Source organism: Musa acuminata, chromosome BXJ2-4 (genome assembly GCF_036884655.1).
Source record: "Musa acuminata AAA Group cultivar baxijiao chromosome BXJ2-4, Cavendish_Baxijiao_AAA, whole genome shotgun sequence".
NCBI lineage: Eukaryota > Viridiplantae > Streptophyta > Magnoliopsida > Zingiberales > Musaceae > Musa > Musa acuminata.
Genome location: NC_088341.1, coordinates 44,294,260 through 44,319,751, shown reverse-complemented (window position 1 = coordinate 44,319,751; position 25,492 = coordinate 44,294,260). Strand labels below are relative to the sequence as shown.

At 37.7% G+C, this 25,492-nt stretch overlaps 5 protein-coding genes and 1 non-coding gene across 27 annotated transcripts; 4 read left to right on the top strand and 2 right to left on the bottom strand.

The window, feature by feature from the left end:
- The first annotated feature begins 302 nt into the window (after window positions 1-302).
- On the top strand, window positions 303-9,835 carry LOC135611156 (uncharacterized). Of its 9 annotated transcripts, none has more exons than XM_065106547.1 (9): window positions 1,206-1,683; window positions 3,090-3,213; window positions 3,322-3,448; window positions 3,540-3,653; window positions 4,081-4,279; window positions 4,787-4,832; window positions 6,719-6,794; window positions 7,645-7,840; window positions 8,940-9,835. In XM_065106547.1, the coding sequence occupies exons 2-9, from the start codon at window positions 3,136-3,138 to the stop codon at window positions 8,941-8,943; spliced, it is 840 nt and encodes a 279-aa protein (XP_064962619.1). In that variant the 5' UTR covers window positions 1,206-1,683; window positions 3,090-3,135; the 3' UTR covers window positions 8,944-9,835. The 9 variants fall into 9 exon arrangements, with proteins under 9 accessions (XP_064962626.1, XP_064962627.1, XP_064962619.1 ...); XM_065106553.1 differs by lacking the exon at window positions 8,940-9,835 and having other exon boundaries at window positions 1,207-1,425; window positions 1,557-1,683; window positions 3,108-3,213; window positions 7,645-7,976; XM_065106551.1 differs by lacking the exon at window positions 8,940-9,835 and having other exon boundaries at window positions 1,207-1,425; window positions 1,557-1,683; window positions 3,105-3,213; window positions 7,645-7,976.
- Window positions 420-510, top strand: LOC135611443 (small nucleolar RNA SNOR75). Its single transcript, XR_010486581.1, has one exon. It is a non-coding gene; the product is annotated as a small nucleolar RNA SNOR75 (small nucleolar RNA).
- Window positions 8,414-9,668, bottom strand: LOC103982517 (non-symbiotic hemoglobin 1). The gene is made up of 4 exons (XM_009399462.3): window positions 9,361-9,668; window positions 9,167-9,281; window positions 8,962-9,078; window positions 8,414-8,714 (listed from the first exon to the last, which is right to left on the bottom strand). Exons 1-4 carry the CDS (start codon window positions 9,666-9,668, stop codon window positions 8,568-8,570), a joined length of 687 nt encoding a protein of 228 aa, XP_009397737.2. The 3' UTR covers window positions 8,414-8,567.
- On the top strand, window positions 9,573-15,840 carry LOC135581126 (BTB/POZ domain-containing protein At3g50780-like). 7 transcript variants are annotated; one of them, XM_065106538.1, is made up of 5 exons: window positions 9,573-9,711; window positions 9,916-11,514; window positions 11,659-11,733; window positions 12,205-12,982; window positions 13,758-15,840. In XM_065106538.1, the coding sequence occupies exons 4-5, from the start codon at window positions 12,344-12,346 to the stop codon at window positions 14,685-14,687; spliced, it is 1,569 nt and encodes a 522-aa protein (XP_064962610.1). In that variant the 5' UTR covers window positions 9,573-9,711; window positions 9,916-11,514; window positions 11,659-11,733; window positions 12,205-12,343; the 3' UTR covers window positions 14,688-15,840. The 7 variants fall into 7 exon arrangements, with proteins under 7 accessions (XP_064962610.1, XP_064962609.1, XP_064962608.1 ...); XM_065106537.1 differs by having other exon boundaries at window positions 11,875-12,982; XM_065106536.1 differs by adding an exon at window positions 11,875-11,912 and having other exon boundaries at window positions 9,916-11,791.
- A 349-nt stretch (window positions 15,841-16,189) lies between these two features.
- Window positions 16,190-17,917, bottom strand: LOC135611157 (uncharacterized). Its single transcript, XM_065106556.1, has 2 exons — window positions 17,761-17,917; window positions 16,190-17,084 (listed from the first exon to the last, which is right to left on the bottom strand). The coding sequence occupies exon 2, from the start codon at window positions 17,060-17,062 to the stop codon at window positions 16,382-16,384; it is 681 nt and encodes a 226-aa protein (XP_064962628.1). The 5' UTR covers window positions 17,063-17,084; window positions 17,761-17,917; the 3' UTR covers window positions 16,190-16,381.
- Window positions 17,918-18,249: 332 nt separating this feature from the next.
- Window positions 18,250-23,646, top strand: LOC135585628 (uncharacterized). Of its 8 annotated transcripts, none has more exons than XM_065106542.1 (5): window positions 18,250-18,607; window positions 19,176-20,010; window positions 22,774-22,818; window positions 23,066-23,184; window positions 23,341-23,646. In XM_065106542.1, exons 1-2 carry the CDS (start codon window positions 18,332-18,334, stop codon window positions 19,998-20,000), a joined length of 1,101 nt encoding a protein of 366 aa, XP_064962614.1. In that variant the 5' UTR covers window positions 18,250-18,331; the 3' UTR covers window positions 20,001-20,010; window positions 22,774-22,818; window positions 23,066-23,184; window positions 23,341-23,646. The 8 variants fall into 8 exon arrangements, with proteins under 8 accessions (XP_064962614.1, XP_064962617.1, XP_064962613.1 ...); XM_065106545.1 differs by lacking the exon at window positions 23,066-23,184 and adding an exon at window positions 22,643-22,678 and having other exon boundaries at window positions 23,360-23,646; XM_065106541.1 differs by lacking the exon at window positions 23,066-23,184 and adding an exon at window positions 22,643-22,678.
- Window positions 23,647-25,492: the final 1,846 nt, after the last annotated feature.

Here is a 25,492-nt window from a genome sequence, read left to right as displayed (position 1 = left end):
TTATTATTGAACACTATAAACTGAAGCGCAAAAGTTTGATCTCACATTTGAAGCAAAAGGTTATATGAATCAGTTTATAAATATTCAACTAATAATAATTAACATATACTTTGTAATATATAATATCTAAATTATATATAATATTATAGCACGCCGTTTTTATATGTGCCGTATTATAACAAATATGGAAGATAAAAAGGTAATTTCGGTGAGAAGCGAAACCCTGGTTCTTCGGCTGCTGACCCTATTTATATCTTCCATTGGTGACGCTCTCGGTCGGCGAGCAAAGACTCGACCTTTGTCGTAATCTCCGGCTTTTCATCCGTGAGTTCGAATCTTTCCTCTCTCTTTCTCTCGCAATCTTGTTACGTGTTTCTTGATTTGTCGTGGAGTGGTAAGAGATGTCGATTTGTTGGGTTTCTCGGTGATGACATGTAAACATAGATGACGAGTCCGATGTTATCCATTCCACTCAGCATGAGGACGAATCGAGGCATTTGTCTGAGAGAAACCCAACTCAGTCTCTTTCTCCGTTTTTTTTTTTTCCTACATTATTTCCCCCTTAGCTTCTTTTACTTGGTGAAAAGAGAATTTTTTTTCAATGTGATAGCGGCATGATTATGAATCTCTCCGCTTCTCTGAGAATTTATTCGGTGATCGAACTAAATCCTCCTCCTCATTCCGAATGCCGAATCGTGTTGTGATCTTGATATGCATTGTTCTCGTCTTTGCCGATCACATTACCAAATTGTAATGAAGCAGCAAAATTGAAATCGGGTTGTGTCTGTTGGAAAAGGAATAACTTTTTACTTGATATTTGCGGAAAAAGATATTTAATCATTGAAAGAGGGAAAAAAAAAAAGTGTTCTTTGTTCTATTTTGTTTAATGCATCTTTTGCAACAAAAGATGCTTCTTTACCCTCATTCATTGTCATAAGAGTATGGTTTTATTCTAAAGATATATCTGATTTCCTTGCTTTGGGTAAAGAATGGTGTTTTTTGATGTTAGGACTTTATACACCAGTTAAATTTGTTATTTTATTAAAAATATTTTTATTGTAAAGATATTTGCCATGAAGGCAATGCCACAATTATTTGTCTATTATACATAGTTTTGCAGGCTCATACAGGAATTCAACTTATGGAAGTATGAGATATTTTGCAATGATAGATATTGTTTTTTTATCATATAAAAAAATAAAGATGCATTTTTAATGTTCTGTATGCAACAACTGGTGCTTCTTTTTCCTCATTTCCCGCGATTACTTGCTGCGTCGTCCTTGTCTGCGATGCCGTGATTCCGACGAGGGGAAGCACCACTTGGCCTCCCGCTGTGAAGGCTGCGGGCAACCGCTCCACGCGGCGGCAGACTCGCGGTGGTCTTAGTGAATAGGCCCAACGGGAGACTAAATTGACTCCGTATAGGTTTGTGTTTTGTCCGGTTGATCATTCCCAAATCGGTTCGCCTTCAATTGGCTTTTGCCTACGGACCAAACTGATCAGACGTCCCAAGTGTCAAACCCTAACCCTTCTCGCTCTCTTCCGCCTGATATAAGCGGTGAGGCAACCGACGAGATCGAGGCGATCCTGGACATCGTCGGCGAGCTTGGCCCGGTGCGCAACTCGAACCTAAGGAAAACATTTTCTTTTCTGATCCCTTGCGCAGTGCAGCGACGCCCTGAGGTAATTGCCTCTACCGCTCTAGATCCACACCTTTGATTAGCTGGCTTAAGTATGTCACAGTTTGATGTGTTTTCGCACATTGTGTCCAACTAAATTGCTAAGATATTTTTGCTTGAACTGTTAAAGACAAATGGTTTACAAATTAATTGCAAGGAGTGGTGCAGATGATATAACCTTTGTCTCCCCGCTCCAAATATACCCATGCCTTTTGGAGCTTGCATTCTCTGAAAAATCTCTGTGTTTATTCTTTTAATTGCTAAGTTTTTAGTTATATGACACTTTATGGCAGCATCACGGTTTCATCCCATTTGAACCTTTAAATCATTGGTTTTTCCTTTTGTTGGTTCATAATCTGGTTTGCTTTTCAGAACGTTGCAGTTGATTTTATATCAGTTGGCACTTCCCAAAAAATTGTGTCAATCTTTTATGGATCTTCTAGTCACATGTACAATTACACCGCACAGTGGGATGTGGTCTATGTAATTAAATATATTTTCTTCTTTAGAAAATAATTTTTTGGTAGTTAGTGTCTCTATTTTAATGTGTATAAGATAGTATACTAAATTTATTTAATTACATTCTGTAGATTAATAAAACTAATCGACTTATTTAATTTGAAATATATACTGAGGATGATGACGAGCATAATATATTGTCCATCTACCATGTAACAGTATGTGGCAATGAGTCTTTCTACAGTAGGTGCTCCATTGATTGCTTGATTATTTATATTATTTTTCACTATTTACACTGGAAGGTTAATATAATTTGATTCTATCTCATGTGCAATAAGGAAGTTGTTTGTTTATTTATTTTCTACTGGTGAATGATATTTTACTATCTAAAATGTGTTGCTTGGTATTTTATGTTGCCCCATGTTTGATGGTACCAATTACTTAGAGTTGAAATGAACGACGCTACAAGTACACCATAAATGATTTCTCCCTTCTTTAGTTAATATGTATGCTCTATTTTTTATCTTTCATTCTTTTACCTTTGTGGTTTTCATAATGTTTTTTGGATTCTAGAATAATTTTCTCAGCCTGACCTTACCTTGTCAACCTTGGCCAAACCTGATTTTGATTGTATAAAAATTGACCAATTTTGATCTTTTTTCCAACCCCAAACCGATGAGCTTTGCCGACAATTTCATTTGGACTCCTTATCATGGAAGTCTAGTGCCTTCATAATTCTTCATCTGACCAAAGGTGGGTTTTGTACTAACTCTAATCCCTCTTCAAGTCCACCTTTTTCTCATTAATCAGTCTCGAATCCCAATATTCTTATTTATTTGTCTGCAACAACTTACTTCAAACTTTAAATTTAGAAAATTATGCATGGAAAATTGGTTTTAAATTACAAAATTTATAAATCTATGTGCATTAACTGGCCGTTACTCCAAGCAGTTGTTGCATATGCAGCAGGCACAAATAATCATCGACACATGGATGCATGAATCTTGATGATATTGATATGGACCTCAGACCTTTCAAGTTGGATATTGATGAGCTTGTGGATGAGTTCAATGAGGTAGTTTCTTTTTCTCAAATTTTGTATGATTTTTTGCTGATCTTCTTGAAGCTAAAGTGCATGTTTTAGTTTATAGAGAACTTACATCATTGTTCCTTGAACTGGCAGGGTAACCATACCACATTGGCAGACATGAAGAAGATGTGGATGGCTAAGAAATTCTCTTATATTTATGAGGCTAAACCTATCTCTAACGAGGCCATATTTATGCAGTCTCTTTATTTGTATTCTATTAGTATGTCTAACCACCATAATTCCCTTTTTAGTTTTTATATGCTTGATTTTACAATTAGAGAGAATTAGTGATGAATGACTACTTTATGCAGGCCATATGGTTTCTACAGGTGCACTGTCAACGAGATTGGGTGGCTTCTATTGCCTTTACTGCCTCTATGAGACTCAACCATATAAACCTGCTTTCAAAATTTATTTATCTCTTTGTATGTGCCGGTGATATTTAATTCTTAAAGTCATTTTAATTACCTTAGATATCAGAAACATAGGTCTGTGGTAATTTTTGTCACTGTTAAATTCTTTCTTGTTTATCTGCATTTTTCCTTACATATTTGCTCTTCTGTCCTCATAAGTGAACTATGAAACGAAAAAGTGCATCTGGCCATGACTAGACACTGAGTACCATTGATATGTCATTCAGGTTTGATGGTGAAATATGCATTGTACCCCTTTTTCTCACACTTTTGACTTGTCTTTAACATTGGTCTGTGTATTGAATAATAAATATAAACTGCCTTTGCTGAAGAAAAAGGTTCTTTTTTAGGTTTGCAGAGTGAAATAATTCATGGGTAGCAAGAAACATTATTATTTTATTTCTTTTTTTCACTCATTTGTTTATGTCTTCTGCAACAGGTGAGTTAAAGAGGCTGAAGGTTCTTGTTATTGATGCAAAAAAGATTGGTATTGCTATTGTTCCTGCTCTTGTCAAAAAAATGCTAGATAAGAACATGTTTCTATTTGGCTTCGTTGATAGAGTTGATGGATATGAGAGCCAAAGGGTTGACGAGATAATGAAGCTAGAAAACAAGCGAATTCAAATAGCATATGAAAAGTAACTTATCTGAACTCTATAATATTTCTTATCCCCTATGCTTATGATATGTGGTCGTAGTACACTCTTTGTATCTATTTCTGTGTTTGCAATGTTTTCAATTTTGTAGTGTTTAATCTTCTGGCACTGTAGTGGGCACAGAATCTGTGCTAGCCTAATAGCACACCCTTGGTATGGAACTGTACCAACCTGGCATTGTACTTGTACTTTTGTCAGGCCAATTCTGTGTTGTACTCCATTGGGTGCAGTGCCTGCAAAATCCTGCTGGTTTATATATGTATTGCATCTCTGATTAGGTGCATTCTTCTTGTTCTATGCATACACAGAATTAAGCATGTCTGTGTTTCCTTGCTCATTATCATGGCTATACCAGTCACCAATTCTTGCCTGCTGATTTCTATGTAGATAATACTCATATGAGGATGAAGATCATTGTTCTGTTTTCTTATATAATGGGCTATATTATATATTGCTTGTTACTTACTATTTTCTCTTTCCATATTACAGATTATTGGGCAATACTCTGATAGAGGACTATCTGCATATGGACCTTGTAAGTCATTTCCGTTACATCTTGATGTTAAGTTGATAAATAGTGCATACATAGACTAGTTGGTTACTTGGTTATCACATTAGTACTGCACCCTTTTTGTACCTTGCATTTGGAAATATGAAAAACATGGTGAACACCATCATGCTCTCTCGCTCACCGAAAGCAAGTCTTACATCTTTATCACTTCCACTATTTTCTCTTTTGATAAAAATGAAATTTAGGTGGTTTGCAAACTGTTGAGGACAAATTGAGGCTTGTGATCAGTTCTTCTGGCATATACAAGCAGATGAATGGAATGAGTGGATGTATTGAGTTCTCTTAGGATTCTACAAGGAGAATTAGGATGCAACCAGATTCTTTTCTTTTAGGCTCCTTTGCTATTTTGTCTTTTAATTAGTCACTTAAATGGTAAGAAAGGGCAAAAATGTCTTGTTCTTAAAATTCATAGTCCATAAATGGTTTGGCTAATTTTTGTCAAAGTTCTGTGGAGGTAGGAGTATCATTTTGTAACTAAGAAATGCAAGTGCATTTTAGGTATATATCTAAGTATTTCTTTGTAATTTTCCCTAGTACACTATCTAGAATATATACTGTGTTTTTTAACTATATATTTATATATCTATTTAAGATGGGAATTCAAGTGGCATATGGGTGTTTTGAACAATTTATCTAGAAATTAAAAGTAAGTAATCCAATGAAGGATGACCATTCTTTGTGTGATGCTAGGTCAACTTATGACATAGGTACAAGGTTTTTCTTTTTCACTTTCTTTCTCAAATCTGATGTCTTGCCACATGATTGCGCCCTGCTGTCGTTGACCATTACGAGCATGTCCCTTGATACTTAATCATTGAGGTCAATATTGTTGGGAGATTGCTTTCGAGTAATAATCAGATTTGCTAACTTGTTGCTTACTCTTGAAACTGATTCCTGAACAAGCTGATCATGCCTCTATTTTGTGGTCGAAGCTCATTCCTACTTTTGCAAAGTGATTTCAGTAAATTGCCTTCTAAGAAGCAAGACCTAAAATCCTTTTAATATTTTACTCAGTTCTGAATCATGAGAATAGTGAATCATAGTCTTACCTTGATCATGCTCTCCTGGTTTTCCTCTGAAAATTCCATCGTGTGTTATGGCACCATTAATCTGTTATGCTTTCACTCGTTGGACTGTTCTCTAGAAAGTTACAACGCATTAGTTGATGCATACAGGGCTTAAAGGCTCCTGAAAAAATTCCAACTCTCCCTTTGCTGTTAAGTGGCTGATTGAGGTGAATCATATATTGTTTTAATTTGTTTTTCATTATTTATAAACAACCAATTGATAACATGATTATTTCCTACTTAAAATGTATGTGCTGGGCCTTTTTTTTATAACTGTAGTACATATACAGCATGCCGTTACCTGTGCAGACTCTAAAGCTTACATGTTAATGGATTGGTGAAATGTTTTAACAGCATGGCAAGTGATGTCTAAGAAATCATCAAACAGCATTCTAATACCTGATGTGTAGTACATGGTTGTTAGGACATTGTCTTGTTCTTGATTTCCATGATGAAATAGCGTTTTGTTCTTGGATTTTGACTTGCTAATCCATTTAATCTAACCGTCTATGCATCTGTCGTAAAATTCTTTTGCTTCGTTAGCACGATAACTCTTCTAAGAACAAAGGCAACCAGAACTCTGGTGCAGTAGTAACAAATATACTGTTATTTACTTGTAATTTGAATTAAATAATGCTAGACCCATAAGATCTTGTACTCTATGACCTTTTGTTTCTACTGCAAAGTTTTGAAATGGTTCATCTATCTATTATATCTTAACGAAGTTCTGCTGGCAATAATCATTGCTGTTCTCATTGATTGTTTGTTATCACTTGTATTCAGGGAATGGAATTGGAACTAAGCACACTCAAGAAAATGTCAAAAGAATATGCTGAAGCAAAGGAATTGGCTATATCAGGTACCCTTTAATGAACACTTTTTGCAATGTATTATAATAGCTAGATAAAAAGAAGATCAAGGCATCATTTGCAGATTGCTGCATAACCCAAGTACTCACTATTGTCCTTGGAGAAACTATATTCTAGCTATAAACTGAATATATAGTATGGTTTTTTTTTCAACCATAAGCCTAGCTGGACAGACATTTGTTTCTATTACTGTTGAATAGGCCAAATTCAGGCCTTCAAATACAGTTACCTATGGTTGATTTTCAGCCAGCTTTATTAATTATGTTGGAATGCTCTGATGCAATATCTTAAAATGAGGAAATCAGTGGTGAAAAAAAGATATCTGTTAATGTCATAATTTGCTTTGATCTCTTAAAGGAATCATCAAATGAGAACTTCATGTTAGGTGCTGCCCTCTAATGGCAGAATGATCATCCTAATTTCTGTTCTTTGAAAGTTCTGCTGTATAAAGTATCTGTCATCAGTTCCTTATTGAAGTTAAGAGGAAACAGCATAATTTCTTCTAGAAGATAACATTTTGATTTTCCATGATGATGAATGATTTCCTTTGCATAATTTGGGAAAATATCTAATATAGAAATGATTTCCATGTCATATCGGCATGTTTTGATTAGCATGATTTATCTTAATATCCTATGCTATTAGTATATTACTTACTAAGCTTTGGAATTTATCTGGCATATTAACTACAGAAAAGCATCTTTCACCTTTAAAATATAGCTAAACATCTATCATTATGATAACGAATGTATTTTAGCAAAGATTTCTTTTTTTCCTCTTCATGTGGTTTTCCTTTACTAAAAGACATCTCTTCTCTTGCCCTTTTTTCCCCAATAAAAGAAGCTATGGGTCCAGTGGATATGGAGGATGTAAAACACATTACAGAAGACAAGAAGCTGGTGGGAGACATGGTAGATGATATCGTGAAAGACTGGGATGCTCAAAAGGAGACATTTTGTACGCAGACTGGCATTAGTAGCCGCAACGATGCAGTGGCAGTTGATGACTTCGACGAGTTGGAACACCTCTTGAACGAGTAATGTACATCTTGATGTTTCATGAACTACAGAAACATGCTTTTACCACCCAAATATTGGGGTTTCCATGCTTTGCAAGTAACATTTGTTCCATGCTGCTGGAACTACTTCAACTAGTAGAGAATTTTGCTGATACTTTACTGTGCAATGAATGTCATTTATGGTGGATAGACAAATAGTTTTTTTGTGTCGGTTGTTTCTCTAAACTATCCTTTTATCCCAAGATTGTTGTGTTTCAAGTAGCCTTAGTAAAACTGTATTTGAAATACATGAGAAAGTTTGGGCTGCTGTTTGATCCCAAAGATTATGGGCATGTCCTCATCAGCCTTAGCCACACCTGTTTTCTGCTTAATATTTTGCTCTCTTTCAACACTCGATGTGATATCTTCGATTTATTTGACATTAGTAAAAATTGTTTTTGGATTGAATTAGAATCCATTCATTATGTATTATAGCCTTGATTAAGCCTCTTTTGTATTTTTTTTCTTAATTCAACATGGTTTCAAAGTCATTCATATCATTCAACTTCTAGTGTAAGATATCATTCAACATGGTGTAGTCTTACTCCAAACTTTCTAGAGAAAATACCTCATTTTATTCATATAGATGATACCATAACATACTCCATATGAGGATGCAATCAAGCCAGCAGAAGGAAAAAAATAAGAAACAGCCAACCATTGCAGATTGACACAGCATTTGATATCAAGATGAGGAAACACAAATCTACACTGAAGCACTTAGTAGCTTCATCTCTTCCTTCATGGCTGCAGCCAGGTGATCATAGGCTTGTCCCCAAGCATCCTTCATTTCAGGGCACCACATCTCTGGGACTGCATCCTTTATGGTCTCCAACAATGCAAACTTCACCACCTGCATGATTTGATATAAATCATCACTTCTAATCCTCTGAAGATTTCTCCATACTCCAACTGAGAAGAAATGTGTTCAAAGCAAGCTACTACTGTTGGAAGAATAGTATAAGCTTTTACATCAAAGTTCATACATGACGACGTCGAATGAAATAAACTTGATCTTGAATTAGCACTGTTGTACTGATATAGCAGTTGTTGTTTTTTCTTTTGGTTACTTTTTCAGGTGATTTGTGAGAGTAAATGACCTCAAAATGTTCATCGATGACGCCGGAGTTCATGTGAGTAGCTCCCAGCTTCTTCAAGGTTGTCTCCCTCACTGCAACTTTGCCTGTTTTCCTCAGCTGAGCTGCTGATTCACATGCCTGCAACCAAGCGTCAGGAACACCAAGCTTGTTGGACAAGTGTTTGACATTGTCAAGCTCAGAGCAAAGTCAAGCTACACTTGCATACCATGGTGAAGACTGCCATGGCATGAGCTTTGAGCTTTGGGTTCTTATCGAGCGACACATCGGCGTCGCGCAGAAACGAGAACAGCTGAGTTGCCGAAGGTGCGATCTCGAAGATCCTATCAAGAACAGAAGTTTCAGCCGCAATGCATGTGGTTCTGCAAGAGAGTGTGTTGGCGTAAGAGACAAAGGAGATACTTCAGGAAGAAGCTTAGGGCAGTGTCAGCTGCATGCTGCTTCATCACATTCCACGAGTTCACCACAAGGGCCTCTTGCTCCTCACTGAATGCAATGGCTTGAGCCCCCTCAGAGTTCTCCATCTCTGCTTCCTCGGATGAGAGCTGCTTCTCTCTCTCTCTCTCTGCTGCAGGTGCTTCGATAGGACAGCGATTGGAACGCATGAATGGTTGAGAAGAAATGGAGGATGGGGTGGCCTTTGGAGGATAAGAAGAGGCAAAGACTGGTCCCAAATTGATCCAGAATAGCCATAGTTGGCTCAAAACCATACGTGGCTCTGTCCTCGAGAGACAAGGATTTGATATTGTTTTGGTTTGTATCCCATGTATCTGTTGCAAATCCTTATCATACTTTTAGGGAAAACATTTTTGTTTGCTTCTATACAAATTATTTTAGAGAAAACAAAAACAACAAAATAAATACTTCCTTTTCAGTCCATCAGAATTCTTCTTCTTCTTCATCAAGCATCTTAACATGTCTGTTATCCAAAGTTCTTATCATCTTTGCACTTTGCAGGCATTCTGCAATCTACAAGCATGCACAGCACAAACAAGACACTCACCATGGACGCTGGTATGCTTAATGATCACACACCTAAACTTCTCTGGTTGATTGGAGAACTGTGTTTCTCTTTCACCAATGTTTAGGACTTGGAAATCCATCTGCACGACTTCTGCCAACAATGGTTTGGAACATAGCTTGTCATTATATATTCTATAGCATAGATCTCAATAACAAGATGAATATTTTATATGCTCGAATGTGGATCCATATCCATAATTATATGCAAATCTTTTTCGTTTTTCTTGAGAAGACATGATCATGCATCTGGCTACCAACTTCCATTGTGGTGTCTCCTCCCCAATCCATGCCATGATTCCTAGTCAAACACTATGGCCTAAGCCCCATGTGCAAATCTAAAGTTCTTCCCTCTTTTGCCTTTACAGCTTTTACTCCCTTTTCCTTGGGTAGAATCATTTGATAGCTCGAAGGCCAGGAAGCCATCATCTCAACTGCTGCAGCTCTGTACCAAAGTGTTCCTGGAAAGGGAAGTCAAAAGGGAAAGTCATCCTTTGCCGTATTTGATTCTGTTGAGATATATATATAGTAATTTACATGTGCTTTCTGTTTCTGCACACACCGAAAGGCACTGTGATGGATGATTACTTTTTGGGTTCCTGACACTAATCACTTGGATTCTGCACTTTACAGAGCAAAGCTTGGCTTGTCAGATTGTAGGGTTGACTCATCTAATCCTTATACCTAAAGGAGATTAGTCAAAGTTTATGTTCAACTCTGTTATGCTGCATGCATTTTATTTCTCTGCCACCTTCATCAAAAGTCTCAAGTAGCAGCTGCTAGCTGCTAGCTGCTAGACCACAAGTAATCTTCAATGAGATACTTGTGAAACCAGAGACTAGTAACTGTGGGAACATCACATTACTTGAAATGTGTCAATGCAATTTGTCAACAAGTTAGTTTAGATCAAAAGATGAATGACTGCTACCAACAGATTAAACTGATGTTTTAAGAACCAGCTGAGCCAAATGCATAATCAAATTCATTGAGCACATTTTCTCTTGCTACCCAAACTATCATGTGAGAACACCTCCATAGAATCATAGGAAGGTCTCTCTCTCTCTCTCTCTCTCTCTCTCTCTCTCTCTCTCTCTCTCTATGTGATGAACATAATTGAGGAATCAAAAATTTGAGTTACTTGTGAATATATCCCACTTTCTTCCTTGTCGGTGGAGTGCACAAACAACCAAAATCTTGCAAACTATTCAATATCCAGGAGCCAAACACCAAAGTTCTGCGGCTCTTAGCCCACACTGCTTGCTCTTGTTTCCATCCCCAAGTACCAGAAAAGAAATGAGCAAATGCAATCACATACCACCCATGCATGGATGTTTTTGGATATCTTTTGAATACTCTCTGTGTTGTCCTTATCATGTTCATGTTGGGACCTGAAATTGAAAAAGTGCACACATCGAGTATGGGTATTTCTACTGTCATTTTAGGTCTCCAGGGAACCACATAGTTTGCCATCCAAAACAGAGGGGTGAATGGTGGGGAGACTTGAAGGATTGGAGATGGTGGCCTGAAGAATTTGAAGTGGGTAAAACTAAAAATGATATCTTTTTTTTTGCTTCTCTGAACCAAGAGGAATGGCGTGATGGTACCCATCATTTTTCTCTGTAATTTTGCCCACCTGTGGTTCCCTCCATGCTTGACATTGGAGCTCGGTCCCATCATTAGGATTCCAGAGACAGAGCAAGCGATGTGGAGAAAAGGAAGGGTGGGGTGGCGGTAGAAGCAAAGAGACGAGAAATGGTTAGTGCGATGGATTCTCCTTTTGCTTCCTAACCGTCCTTCGTTTTCGGATCGAAAGGTTTTGCTTCGCAAGTTGATGATTCCTTGTTTTCTGGAGGAAGAAACCCCTTTTAGGTTCTCAAGTATGAATCTTTCTTACAGAAAATGAAGAGCAGATGAAGGAAAGATTGGATCTTTAGGTCGTTCTTAGAGAAATCGGGTTCAAGTTTTAATCTTTTCCTTTCATCGTACATATTCAAGTTCATCTTTGCAAATAGCTTAGACTAAATTCTTTTTTCTTACTGAAAACAGATGCTTTGATTTTTCTGACATAGATTGATGTTTTTTCTCTGTTGTTGCAAGTAGAAGTGTCCACCCATCTCTGCAATTCCACTGGCTCTTGTAGAACTTTCACTCCTGAAATGCCACTGAGTTGTAACTTTGCATCTAAAGTTTGAACTTCTCGTCCTGAAAAAGCTCTATTGTGTGCAGGTACATGCAATCTTGACATCAACTTAGGAACTGAAACTGTTACTTATGGACAATAATTTAGATTTTGTGTCTTCAGACTCCATGATGCCCTCTTGAATGAATTCTCATTGTGAAGTTATCGAGCAACAGGCAAAGAAATATGACTGATTTTAGAGTCAGAAAGCTTGGGCAAGGTCAGATGAAAGCCAGAAATGTTCCCATCGCTGTAACTCCTGAAGGGTTTTGGTGTTGCCCCTCTCCTGCAGTTCTACAAAAGACCATTAAAAATCAAAATCACCAAAACAAGAAAAAGATACTGTCTACAATGCCGTCAAAGGCATCTTCTGTTCAGAGGCCAATAAGTTCCCCAGTAGACAAAGGAACACTTTCTGATCCATTAAGTTCAAGAGTTTGTTCCGAGGATAATAGTTGTCTTACCTCTGATACTGCTGCTAAAAGTCCAACAAAGGCAGCTGAGAGTCTCTCAAAATTAAATGTTGGGAATCAACACCAAAAAATTTCTGTGGGCTTTGGTCAGCCTGAGACCAGTGATTTGAAGATTATTTTGTTTGGGAAAGAGGGAATTGCCGTCGAGATGAGCGTTCACAAGGCCATTCTCACAGAACACGGTAGCTTCTTTGCAGAAAAATTCTCTAGGCAATCTCCGGTACCATTTTTTGAAATTTCTGACTGTGAAGATGTGGAAATTTATGTTGAAACTGTGGGGTTAATGTACTGTGGTGAAGTAAAACACAGAGTAATCAAGCAAAGTGTTTCACGTGTGCTCCGCATTCTAAAGGTTTGTTCAGACATCACAGAGTTCTGCTTTACATTTACATATTCCTTACATAAGTTTCCTGTCGAATTTTTTCCATACATCTCTGTGTGATTGAATTTTATTAGCATATTTAATTAATGATTTATATATAGTTTTATTGCATGTGTAAGACAGTGCTCAAAGTTACTATTATCATGGTCCTTTGTTCAAGGAATGTTTGTTAATCTATAACGACCAAATGAACCATTTCAAAGTTATATTTTTTTGTTTGAATGATGTGAATGTGATTACCAAAGTTAGAAGCATTTGAGAGATATTGCGACGTGCAAATGCATTTTAGTTTATGAGTGTAATCACCTTTTGTACTTTGGAGCTGAAATTATGAGAGATCAAGTCCTGGGAGAACTACTAGGATTGGATGCATGTAAACCAGTTCTAATGTTACTTTCCAAAATATACTGGATGCAATGGTCATATAATATGCATATAAAATGGGCCTTGTATTTTCATCAACTTAGGCTGGCAATAAGAATTTCATGTAATCATTGTGCATCTCATGTAATCAGTTATGTAGATTTTGTTTTCTTTCAACTTAGCAAAGTGAGCAAATTTCCAGGAAGAGAAAAAAAGACAGACAAATAAACATGTGCAACTGTTCTTAAAAGTAATTTATTGAACTAGAAGCTCTATGTCTCTCTTACTTTCACCCCCTTTGTTGTGCATATGTAATCTTTTTACCTTTATGTTTTCATTTGCTGGTTGCAACCATGGACATCACCAAGATTCACATTTGCAGGTTGCTGAATCGCTTGGCTTCCATGCATGCATTAAGGCATGCTTGGATTACCTGGAGGTAGTCCCATGGGTTGGTGAAGAAGGAAATGTGGTGTCATCTGTCCAACATCTCCAGAGCAAAAATTATAGCATAAGTCCTATATTAAAGCGAGTATTTTCTGATACATCGAAACCTCCAAATGATACTCTTGCTCATATAATGGAGCTAGTCCTCAGAAGCAACGAGGAGAGAGGTCGACGTGAGATGAAATCATTAGTGCTCAAACTTCTCAAGGAAAACAGTTTCTGGACTGATGGATCCGTAGACATATGCATCGGAACTTTGTATAGTTTATGCCAAAGCTGCTTAGCCTCGTTGATAGAGCTCTTTAGACAAGCATCCAAGTCTACTCGTATCGAAAGCAAGGATCCTACAGTGAGGAAGATAGCTCTCGAGGCAGAAAATCTTCTTTGGTTGGTCGAGATTTTGGCTGTCAGGCATACTGCAGATGAATTTGCCTTGATGTGGGCTAGTCAAAATGAGCTTGCTCAGCTGCACTCAAAGCTTCCAGTCATGTCGAGGCACCGAGTTAGCTGCATTACTGCCAGGCTTTTTGTTGGTATTGGAAGAGGAGAGATGCTTCCATCGAAGGAAACTCGGCAGCTGCTATTGCATGTATGGTTGCAGCCACTGGTTGATGACTACAGTTGGTTACAACATGGTTGCAGACAATTCGACCGCAAGGTTGTTGAGGAAGGAATAGGCCAAACTATTTTGACACTTCCTTTAGAAGACCAGCAAAGTGTTCTGCTGTCATGGCTGGAGAGCTTCTTGAAGGTTGGTAGTAACTGCCCTAATCTGCAGAGAGCCTTTGAGGTATGGTGGAGGAGAACTTTCATAAGGCCTTACTTTGAGCAACATGGAAACAATCTAAAAATGGACAGAAATTGAGTAGTTAGGTTGCCCTGTATTAGCTGAGTGGTTTATGATGAGTTGCGAAAGGAGTGTACATTGGTTTGAAGATGCATTCATTCTTGAAAGTTAGCATCATGGTGATGGCGGCTTATAGACTGGAAATTTTGAGCTACTAATCTTGTGGCAGACCTGATTGGCCCTTTAGTAGCATCTCAGGATTGAGTTTAAGCTTGCAGGTTTTGATCTGTTAGAAGGCATGGCTGGAAGTGCATAAAGGAGGTGCAATATCCTGATTGGCTTATCATCTTTCCCTCTCTTTATGGATGAGAACTGAAATCAAATCTTTACTAATAGAACAAACACATGAATTCAGAATTCCATATGTGGAGTACACTGAACTTGACATTCCTGAGACAAAAGTTTGTAATGATTTGAAGTATAAACTATATATTTTCATCTTTTGTTAGCTATTTCTGGAGAAACAATTGTTATGATGTTGCAGTTGCCATTGTGAAAACAGAAGTTGACACTCAATAGAGAAAAGCTTGTAATGATAAAAGTTTAATCTCTGACAAATTTTGATGGCCATCTTTGGAGAAATTTATTGTTGTGAGTTCCATTTTCCATGGATCACCTTGCCAAAGGATTGCAACAGAAGCAGTGAAAGGAGTGCAAGGAATGTAGAGGAGAGGAACTCGAAGTGCAGTCACATCTCCCATTCACTCCTCTCCAAGGATCAGCTTCAGCATGCAGGGCCATATCATGTCACAGGGTGGCTGGGAGACCTCAACAACAGAATACAGGGGATAAAGACACGATGCCTGGAAGAAGCCTTATCCACAAGAACCTTCACAGGGTAAGCATACACCCTCATCTTCCTACCACTGTAATTTAGATCTGCAACTCTTTCTTCTTCAGCCATGTCAACAGCTCAAAGCAGGTTAAATTGTAGCTTTGATACCAGCAGGAAACATGGTGGCTGAGATCATAGCATTCTCATGGTTCATGTTTAACATATACCACAGGTGCTCAATGGCAAAGATCAGTTGCTACAAGCCCACATACAAATCTAACGTTGATAGTAACAACTATGACACAAGCTGCAAGGTGAGTGATTTATGGTGCTTGTTTTGAGCAGAAGACACAGTGTAGTAACATGCCAAGGTTGTTTTCTTTGTGTCTTCCTCTCAGATTAGGGTTCCTGCAAGGACTGACAGAATCTTGTTCAAGGTCGAGCATGATCATGGTATCGATGCAATCTTGAACTCTTATGAATCCATTGATTACATCAAGAGCTCTGACCACAAACCAGTGAAAGCTCATCTTTGTATGAAACTGAACTCACATTCAGATCTCTACAGATCCACAACTCTTATATAATAGAGAAAATCCAATGACTTGCCACTAGTCAGATCTACATAAAACTTTATGCCTCATGAATTATCTAATGTATGAGAGCAGGAAAGAAAATTAAACTTGACCATTAGAGTGGATACATATTTTGAATGCTATCCCATGGAAGTCGATCCATCAGTACATGACCAATTATTGCATTGCGGTCAACAGACTGCATCAATGCAACATTTTATTAACAATTCAATGCGAAAGTAGCCACCAACTAACATTCTGAATTGCATTTCTACAAATGCAAACACCCTTTTTGTGTGAAATATAATTCTTTCAGGTTTTCAACAATATCAGCATTCAGCAAGACGACTATTACAAACTTTCTAAAACCAAACAAGGCTGGCGATTACCAGAGCACCGATGAGAAGTAATAGTGCCTTCAGATACATATCGACCTGCTGTCCCTGATGCACATGCCGTGGGAATCCATGAGCATGCCCACCATGAAATGCATTGCCATACCCATAGGGGAAGCCGGCACCATGACCATAAGTAGTAGCATCCGGGAATCCATGGACCTGAAAGCTCAAAAGTGGGAACAAGCCACCGATAGCAGCAGAAAATGTGTAGTTCCCGAACCTAGTACCAGCCACAGGGGCTCCACCCATGAACCATGGGTTTGCATGGTGAAAATTGTTTGGGTCTGGCGGGGGTGCCGTCGCTGGCCTCTGCCCAGCTGGGCGGTTGGGAATGTTCATACCAGGTGTGGATTTGGACCGTGGATCCGTAGCATTCTTCCCCCGGCCATATAGGGGGACTAACTTCTCTTCTTCAATGATGGCCTTGCAGACAGGGCATTCGGAAGATTGAGCATGGCCATGAAGCCATTTGTAAAGGCAGGGCCAGCAGAACAGGTGACCACAGAGGGTGACCACAGGGTCCTGGGCCAGCTCAAAGCAGATGTTACATTCAAAGCTACCAGCATCATTGTTGCTACTGCTTCCGCCAAAAGAAGAGCTTTGCGGGGCTCTACCGGATGACGACTCCCCAAACCCACTGGCCATCGGTGTAGAGGCAAAATCAAAACTTGCAAAAGGAGAGGAAAAGGAAAGATCAAAAAGGATTCAAACCCAGTATAAGTTAGATACTTTAGCTAACAAAACCCCAAAAATTAGCCTTTAATTTCCAGGATCAGTTTAGCCAACACAGAAAAGGAAAGGAAACTGAATCCAATTAGTGGTACATCAGGTCATGGATGCCTTAAGGCAGCGTAGTTGTACAAACTATGCCAAGAACAATCTAGAGAAGAGAAAATTCTCGCAAAAATCAATACCTATGGCGGTAGAGGCAGATATGACAGGAGGAATTTGGGAAACAAACGACCAACAATTACGAACCAAACCCTAACAAAACCCCCAAATGTAAAACCAATTGGCCGCACAATTCTCAATGGACAAGCGTGCGACCGCTGCAGATATGATCAAGAACTATACATATAAAGGAAAGCGAACCAAACCCTAGCAAAATATCAACGAGTCGGAGATCAGAATGTAACCGGTCGAAAACAAGGTCTTCTTAGATCGGATAAAAACAGCGAAAGAAAAGAAGGAAACAAAATAATCATTCTAGGTTCGAATCAACAACACACAAACAAAAAGCGATCTCGAACAAGGGAAAGGGGGCAAAGACGAAACTTTTATCGAATAAAATCAACGCAAAAAAGAAGATCGATCGAACGCAAGAAGGCAGAGCGAATCAGTACCTGATTCGAGCGGCAAAAGCTGGGAAGGGAGTCGAGGGAAGAGATTGGAACCGATGAGAAATCGAGAGGAATGTAAACCGAGAACGGAAGACTTTGACGGGTGGATGCGACCACGGAATCCTCCAGTGTTCTCCGTAACACTTTCGGATCTTTTGGATGGGTTTCGGATCTACCAGCGGCATCCGACCCCTGTGTTAGACCGACCCGGCAACATAACGCGTCTTGTCGGGGCCCACACTAACAGCCGTTATCGTTATAACGGGAAAAATGTAAGGGTAAGAAAGTTATTTTTGAGACTTGGAAAGGATCGATAGGTAAATACGTCTCGTAATTATGTCATAGAGACGGAAGAATACGGGATATAAACCCTATTAAGGGATATGAACGGTCCAGATCTCCCAAGATGAGTACTTATAATCCATCCACCGTCCGTTTCACGTTAGTGTACCCTTTTCAACAAGATAATATATCCGTCGCTTAATTCAAACCTCCTCGTTACGGTTCCAAAGAACCCTAAAAACAACAGAGAGCAAGCGAGCTAGCACAGGCGGAGGAGAGGAGAGGAGACGAGATGGAGTCGCTGTCGTCGTCGACACTAACCTCTGGGACGTCCTTGGCGGCGTCGGCATGGGACGGGGGGAGGCTGTTTGTCGGTGGCATCTCGTCGGACACGAGGGAGGAGACGCTGGCGGAGCACTTCGAGAGGTACGGCGAGGTGAAGGAGGTGGTGGTGTTGAGGAACCGGGTCACCGGGAGCGGGAGAGGCTTCGGCTTCGTGCAGTTCGCGAATTTGGAGGGCCCCGAGCGCGCGCTCAAGGAAGCGAAGCATGTCATTCATGGAAGAACAGTTAGTGCTCCATCGTTTTCTTTTCTCAGTTCTTTACTTTGCATAGTACTTCAAGAAGTGGACACGAAAAGAACTAAAATTTACTTCAACGTGTGCCTGTTTCATTCCTTTTTTACATTTTTACTGTGAGATTTGAATTGGGGGAAGTTTACTATGCTTTCTATATTTTGTCCCAGGTCTTAAAAAAATGATCCTTAGGTTTTATATTTAGCAAGTTAATCGACGTTTGTCCCTTCTCATGTCTGTTGTACCTTTTGCTCTTCGAAGAGAAGAGAGAGAGAGAGAGAGAGAGAGAGAGAGAGAAAGCTCGTCTTGTTTCTTTGTTACTGATTCCATCAAAGTAAAGTGTTCACTGTTTTCTATTTAACCAAAGTGTTTTCACATATATGTTCTGTTTCTATATCCTCCCTTCATCTCAACAATTAACAATTTGGCCTGTTCAATTGTTTTTTCTTCTAGGAAAAGTAATATTAGGAGTAATAATTTTTATTTTTTCTTGTTGGTGGCCCCCTCGGTTCCTGTGGGTCTCAGTTGTTAATTTGTAGTTATTTTCTGTGATATTTCTCAGGTTGAAGTGAAAAGAGCCATACCGAGAGGTGAGCAACGCCAAAACCAACAATCCCGGAATGCACATCAGGACGGAGGATCCAGTGGTTCAAGTAGGATCACTGGTAATAGTGACAACCAAAATGGCAGCCACATAAATTCGAAAAAGATTTTCATAGGAGGTTTAGCAGGCGATGTCACACACCAGGAGCTTAAGAGTTATTTTGAGAAGTTTGGTTCTGTCGTTGATACAGTTGTCATGTATGATAGTGCCACTCAACGTCCGAGAGGTTTTGGCTTCATCACATTTTCTTCAGAGGAGCCTGTGGCGACGGTACTAAAGAATAGACACCATAAGTTGAATGGGAAACTTGTAGAGGTTAAGATTGCAGTCCCCAAGGATTACAGTGATTGTACAAATAATAGAAATAGTGAGAATTATTACAATGTAAGTGCTTTTGGTGGACAATGTGGAAGATGGCCTGTTTATGGCACCTATCAAGGTTATATGCATCCATATTATGGATATCCTAATTATGTAACAACACCTTTTTCTCCTTATCTTTATGGTGGACTATATGGAGGAGGATATAATAACGGTGGTTTGTATGGGATTGGACATGGGTGCCTTCTTCATAGTCCTAGGAACACATGGAATATTTCAAAAAGAATGGTAGATTTCCATACATATCCTCCCTATTTCAGTAGAGACTACAGAAGTTATGATCAAGGTCATGGATTTGATGATGGTAATGAGAACAAAGACGGTCTTGGTGTGCAAATGACAGTTAAGAGTGTGACAGATTCACAGGTAGAAGCGGAAGATGTGAATTGTGATGCACAATGAATTTTGATTGGTATAAATTCCTTTTTATTTGAACTTTTTATTTCTTGTCTGTCTATTATTATTATTATTATTATTATTATTATTATTATTATTATTATTATTATTATTGCTTTAGTTATACATGATGATTGTTTGTCTTCTGATTCCAGTCTTATTGGCAGATAGTATTGCTTTTATACTCTGATTAGGAAGAATCACATATTTGCACAACTGCATTCTGGAAATGGGACTAAACCTACTGTGGTTTTCATTTCTTATTGCAAGAGGATGATGTTGTTTGCCTGTTTCTTTAAATAGTTTCCTTTCTTGCAACCCAGATTTTGAACTTCATACTGGGGTGTGATAACAAATGGCTGCTTGTTGATAACTTCTTTAGTTCAGAGTATATGGCCTTTGCTAATGTGTGCTTTGAGAGGACATATCCCTCATAAAGTGGTTCAGAGTGATGAGACTATATTAATGCTTTAAACCTGATACTTAACACCATATTAGAAAGATATTTTATATGTTTCTATAAAATAATACAAGTTTTGAGTTCTGCCCACCTTTTTTGTTCTGTTCCTTTGCCTCTTATTCTTCCCTTTAGAATTTTTTGCTGTTATGTTGGCTTCATATTACTTCGTTTGTTGGTAGTATAAAGATCTGGAGTGATTGTTTTGGGAGCACCTAATCTATCAGAAACCTGAGATGAAGTAGTCATGATTTTGGTTGCTAATGAATCCTAAATGCATAGGTAACTTGATGAAAGGTTTTTAGCGCAGAGAACTGTCATCAGAATCATTGCTTTATATTTCTCTTTCTTGAGTTCTACCTTCCATGAGTTTGGCATTCTATTATATGCCTTACTATATGTTCTTGCCTTTAGCTATATAAGCATTACAGAGTGTTGCACACTAGATGCAAACAATGGGACTTAAACCCCTGAGACCTTTTGACTGCAAACACAATGCACTAACCACTAGTATGTCTCCTTAAAGACCTTGCTATGTGTTCTTTATTTGCATGTAGCATAAGAATCCCCTGATGTCTTATCTTCATTGTTATTTTGTTCTTCATTAATGCAATCGTACATAACTATGTTTGCACATAATTGTTGTTAGTCAGTGTATTTCGATGATGAACTTATCCAATAATAAATGTGTCCCTCAAGAATCAAAGTACCTATGCTCTAGGATTATTTCTAAATTTCACTGATGGCTTACCATTTAGTCTCTAGCTATAAGCACTTTGTGAACCGGGTGCCATGGTTTTCATGTTCTCTTTGGGCCAAAATATATCCAGTCTAGGTTGGAAAATAACATTACAATTTTAGAAAAGTCTGGGCTGAAGTTTGTCCAAGAAGATCCAACTTAATGATCTTTGCTTTCCCAGTCAGTACTTCCAGCTTGAAGAACCTGACTCCAGGAAATATTTTGATATGATATTAATGCCTTCAGGCAAGTTGGAATACAAAAAATGGAGAATAAGATTAGAAAGTTATGTTACTTAATGGTCCTTGGAGAAGCCACCGGACAGTGTCAAAGAGTGTGTTTTATCAGATGGGAACATTTCTTAATGTAGTTCAATTTGATTTCCATCAGAAAATGGCATTGTTGGGTATAGTATATAATTTGCTTGATCCGAGGAAACCAAGGATTTCGAAAAGATTGGTGAAAGATAAGAGTATACGAAAGAAGAAAGAAGAAAGTTGAAGAGACAATGGATGAGAAAAGAGGAAAGGGCCTATCAATCTGATAGTTGATTTTCCTACAAAACCTGCTAAATCTGTCTTCTGCATTGTGCAGCACCCTTCTTTTAGATATCCAAGCCTCAGTCCTGTACTTTCTTTCCTAGGAAGAATCTTTACTTGTAGCAGCTGGTTTTCTTTTCTTTTAACCTCTTGCAATCTCTACATCCTTTCATATGGCAGTTGATGCCAGCGCTCATTCCTAATTATTATCAATTACATAATTTATAAAGTTGACTGAACTTCAACATGCCGGAGCTTGTCTCATACTTATTCATTCATCCTTTGCCTTGATTGGGCTTGCACTGGATCTCTATGGGCTAAGCCTTTAGCATGCTTCAGCTGCCTGTAGACCTTCCTAAATTTTGTTGATGCTAGCAATAATACCAACAATATAGTTAAAAATTGAGCATAAAATGATACGGGAATGGCTTTGTAGATTCTCCACTTCCTTAGCCCATATGCTTTTTGATGATTGTTGTCTCATCATTTGTATACAGTAACATATGGAGAAGTGTAATGTGTATTGCAGTTTAGATGTCAGTTGGCATTGTAAACAACCAAACTTGGGCAGTGTTGAAAGCAGCACTAGATAAGAGAAAAATTGATAGAAGTAGTTTGGAACCTACTATATTCTGGAATCATTTGTAATTAGTTATTTGGAACACTAGAGTTTGCAATCTGTACTGGTTTAGCACATGCTTATTGCCTTTTAGTGGGAGGTGTCTATGATCAAAATGTTATGAGAACAAATAAGACATCTAGCTTATTGTCTTTTATATTTTCTCTGATCTACTTTAGCCTGTTTCTTCCAAGATACATCCAGGTTCTGTCATGAATTTCCATTCCCAAGTGTTCTTTTACCGGAGAATATAAATATTTCTTTTATATTTTACTTATATGCTTCACTATTCAGATATACATCAAGTCTGAATTTGTAGACTCCATGCTGGTAAGGATTCTCTTTGCTCCCATTTAATTCTGTCTATAGCCATCATTTTCATTTCATTTTTGTATTAATCAATTATGTCGGTCATTGTTGGTCAGGCGACTTTGGGTCAACACTGGATTCCCGGCAGCAGCTTCATGCCGGTATGGTTTCTCTTGAAGGGCTTTCGTTGCTTCTATTGATTCTGTATTCACCTGTCACTTTAATTTCATTCGCTGATTGGTCATTATAAGTTTTTTACTGCAGAAATTTTACTCATAACTGATCATTTTTTCTTGTTAAAACAATGCTAAGAATATTAGTAATAAAACTGAGATGTTAAATCTTTTGAATCTCTCAAGGCTGCAATACTGTGCTGCCTGTGATCTCCAATTATTGTTGTTCAATCAGCTTCTCTATCTGAAGCATTAGGATCTATGAGACTGCTCTGAAAGATAACCAAGTTTCACTTGACAAGTCAGCGTCATGCTCCATCATGACAAAAGGGGTCAAGAAAAACTTTTTAAGGGGTGAAATCTTTAGTTTCTTTTAGTTCTTGACTAAAGTTTCCTTTTTCATTTTTGGTTTTTCATTTTCTCAATGTCATATACTCGAACAAATTAGAGCTTGTTAGTCAATCAAAGTTCTGAATTTTGTTGTTTTATCTTGAATTTGCATTGATGTAGACAATCGGAACTTGGATAGGATGCTACCATATTGCTGGACATTGGATTCACAAGACTCCTCACCTGCAGCTGCGAATCATCTTGAAGCCTTGGTGCTGGACATCTGATGCAACAAGTCTTCTCACCTGCAGCTGCCAATCATCTTGGAGCCGGTTCTCAATTGTAATCATAGCCATTGAAATGAACAAAATCTCTACAGATTTTTTTTGCTATACCTGATGTCGCTGAAAAAAATTGCTCAGACATTGGACATGTACAATCACATATTTGATCTTTTTAATTCTTAAATTGCTGTCTCAATTATTAGTTGGTTTGATCATAAAAATGTGGTTTATATCAGTGATGCATGCTACTTGTTGGTTGCTTTGGGGTGCTTCCACACTTCAGGTCAGGAACATCATTTTCTTGTTTCATACAGTTATCAATATGCTTCTACAAATGCCTGCATCAATGATAATGAAGCAACCAAATAAGTCTTGTGTTACATCTGCAAACAGGCTTTAGGTGAAATGCTAATTTTTGGAACCAAGATATTTTTTTCAATGTGATGCTAGAAACAATTTGGTGGCTTCATGAAACAGAAAGACTCCTCTCGTGAAGCATGTATTGAAGAAGAAAGAGATAAACAAGGGACAAGCTTTTCCACTACTTATAAAACTCCTTTTTCATTGAGATGAAAAGAGAGAAAAGACAAACACTTAATGTTCATTTGGGAGTAATGAAAAACATGCTCTGATGACTTAGCAGCAATAATTTATCATTATTTGAAGAATCCCTAAAAGCAAAGTAGGTGGGTTGACAATGATAACACAATGGTCGGCCATTCACTTTAAAGTTCAATTACATATTATTCTTTATATTTTGATCCTACTAGTTTTATAATTTTTATACTTCAAAATTTATATTAAAATTTATGTAGTTTTAAAAGTAAAACAAATAATCCTATTTATTTTAACGTTGTTGGTTGCATTGACAAAAAAATACAACACATGATACCACGTGTTGGATCGGTGCAAAAGTGATAGGTAAAAATATAATTTTAATATCTCTTATGTTTTCAACCCATGAGATATTGAAATTACCTTTTAACTGATAAAATCTAAAAAAATATTAAAATTATCTTTTTCTCATAATTTTGACGTCGATTCAACATAGTGTCACATGTTGTGTTATCTATTAATACAGTTGATAGCATTAGAACATATGAGATTATTTATTTTATTTTTAGAATTACAAGGATCTCAATATAAATTTTTTTAAATATAAAAATAATGATGCTGATATGATCCAAATACATGAAATTATTTGTAATCAATCGATCATTGAAGGTAGAAATAGAAAAAAAAAATATTTTCCACCTTAAAACTTTGATCAATCTATTGCTAATTTTATTTTTAAATACAGAGACAACGATGCTGATAGGATCCAAATATGTGAAATTATTTGTAATTAACCCGTGCTTTGAAAAAAAATATTTCCTACCTTGAAGCTTTGATCAACCTATTGCTAATTCTATTTTTCAAATATTGAGACAACGAAATATATTTGTAACTAGCCCATGCTTTGATCACTGAAGGTAGAAATAAAATATATATATGTTTCTCCTCTTGCAACTTTGATCAACCTATTGCTAATTGTATTTCTAAACTAGAAACCATTTTTTAATCTAGCAAGTTAATTCGAAGCAAAAGAATGCAGTTTGTGGCAGATCTATACTATTTCTTATTGGTGGACACACAAGTCTACATATCTACTCCACATACTAATAATTGGTAACTGCTCTTCTCTTGTGAATCCCTTTATAGAGAGGCCTAATTTGACTGAAATCATTAGATTTCTTATAACCTAAAAAATTTTATTGATCAAACAAGTAGCATATCTCACCAAAAATTTCAGTGCTTGCAGATGCATGCTGATCAACCTATTTGGGGTCACTTCCTTGTGGTCATATACAGCTGCTTAATCACATTCACAAATGTCATAAGATTCAGCAGCTAATAGTGGCTTTTACTAAATAGCCAAATTTAGTTTCTTTATGACATTTACAAGTGTCAAAGATCAATGTTTTTGGACTGCATCCTTCATGTAATGTGCCCCTATCAAGAACAGGCAAAATCCAATTGTTTCATCAAATCTCTGACACAAAAGAAAG

Coding starts and splice junctions, on each gene's coding strand:
- LOC135611156 (XM_065106547.1), top strand. CDS start 3,136: ATGAATCTTGATGATATTGATATGGACCTCAGACCTTTCAAGTTGGAT. Junction 3,214..3,321: donor TTGTGGATGAGTTCAATGAG/GTAGTTTCTTTT, acceptor TTGAACTGGCAG/GGTAACCATACCACATTGGC. Junction 6,795..7,644: donor AAAGGAATTGGCTATATCAG/GTACCCTTTAAT, acceptor CCCCAATAAAAG/AAGCTATGGGTCCAGTGGAT.
- LOC103982517 (XM_009399462.3), bottom strand. CDS start 9,668: ATGGTTTTGAGCCAACTATGGCTATTCTGGATCAATTTGGGACCAGTC. Junction 9,282..9,360: donor GCCCTAAGCTTCTTCCTGAA/GTATCTCCTTTG, acceptor TGTTCTTGATAG/GATCTTCGAGATCGCACCTT. Junction 9,079..9,166: donor CCATGGCAGTCTTCACCATG/GTATGCAAGTGT, acceptor GCTTGGTTGCAG/GCATGTGAATCAGCAGCTCA.
- LOC135581126 (XM_065106538.1), top strand. CDS start 12,344: ATGACTGATTTTAGAGTCAGAAAGCTTGGGCAAGGTCAGATGAAAGCC. Junction 12,983..13,757: donor GTGTGCTCCGCATTCTAAAG/GTTTGTTCAGAC, acceptor TCACATTTGCAG/GTTGCTGAATCGCTTGGCTT.
- LOC135611157 (XM_065106556.1), bottom strand. CDS start 17,062: ATGGCCAGTGGGTTTGGGGAGTCGTCATCCGGTAGAGCCCCGCAAAGC.
- LOC135585628 (XM_018825061.2), top strand. CDS start 18,332: ATGGAGTCGCTGTCGTCGTCGACACTAACCTCTGGGACGTCCTTGGCG. Junction 18,608..19,175: donor ATGTCATTCATGGAAGAACA/GTTAGTGCTCCA, acceptor GATATTTCTCAG/GTTGAAGTGAAAAGAGCCAT.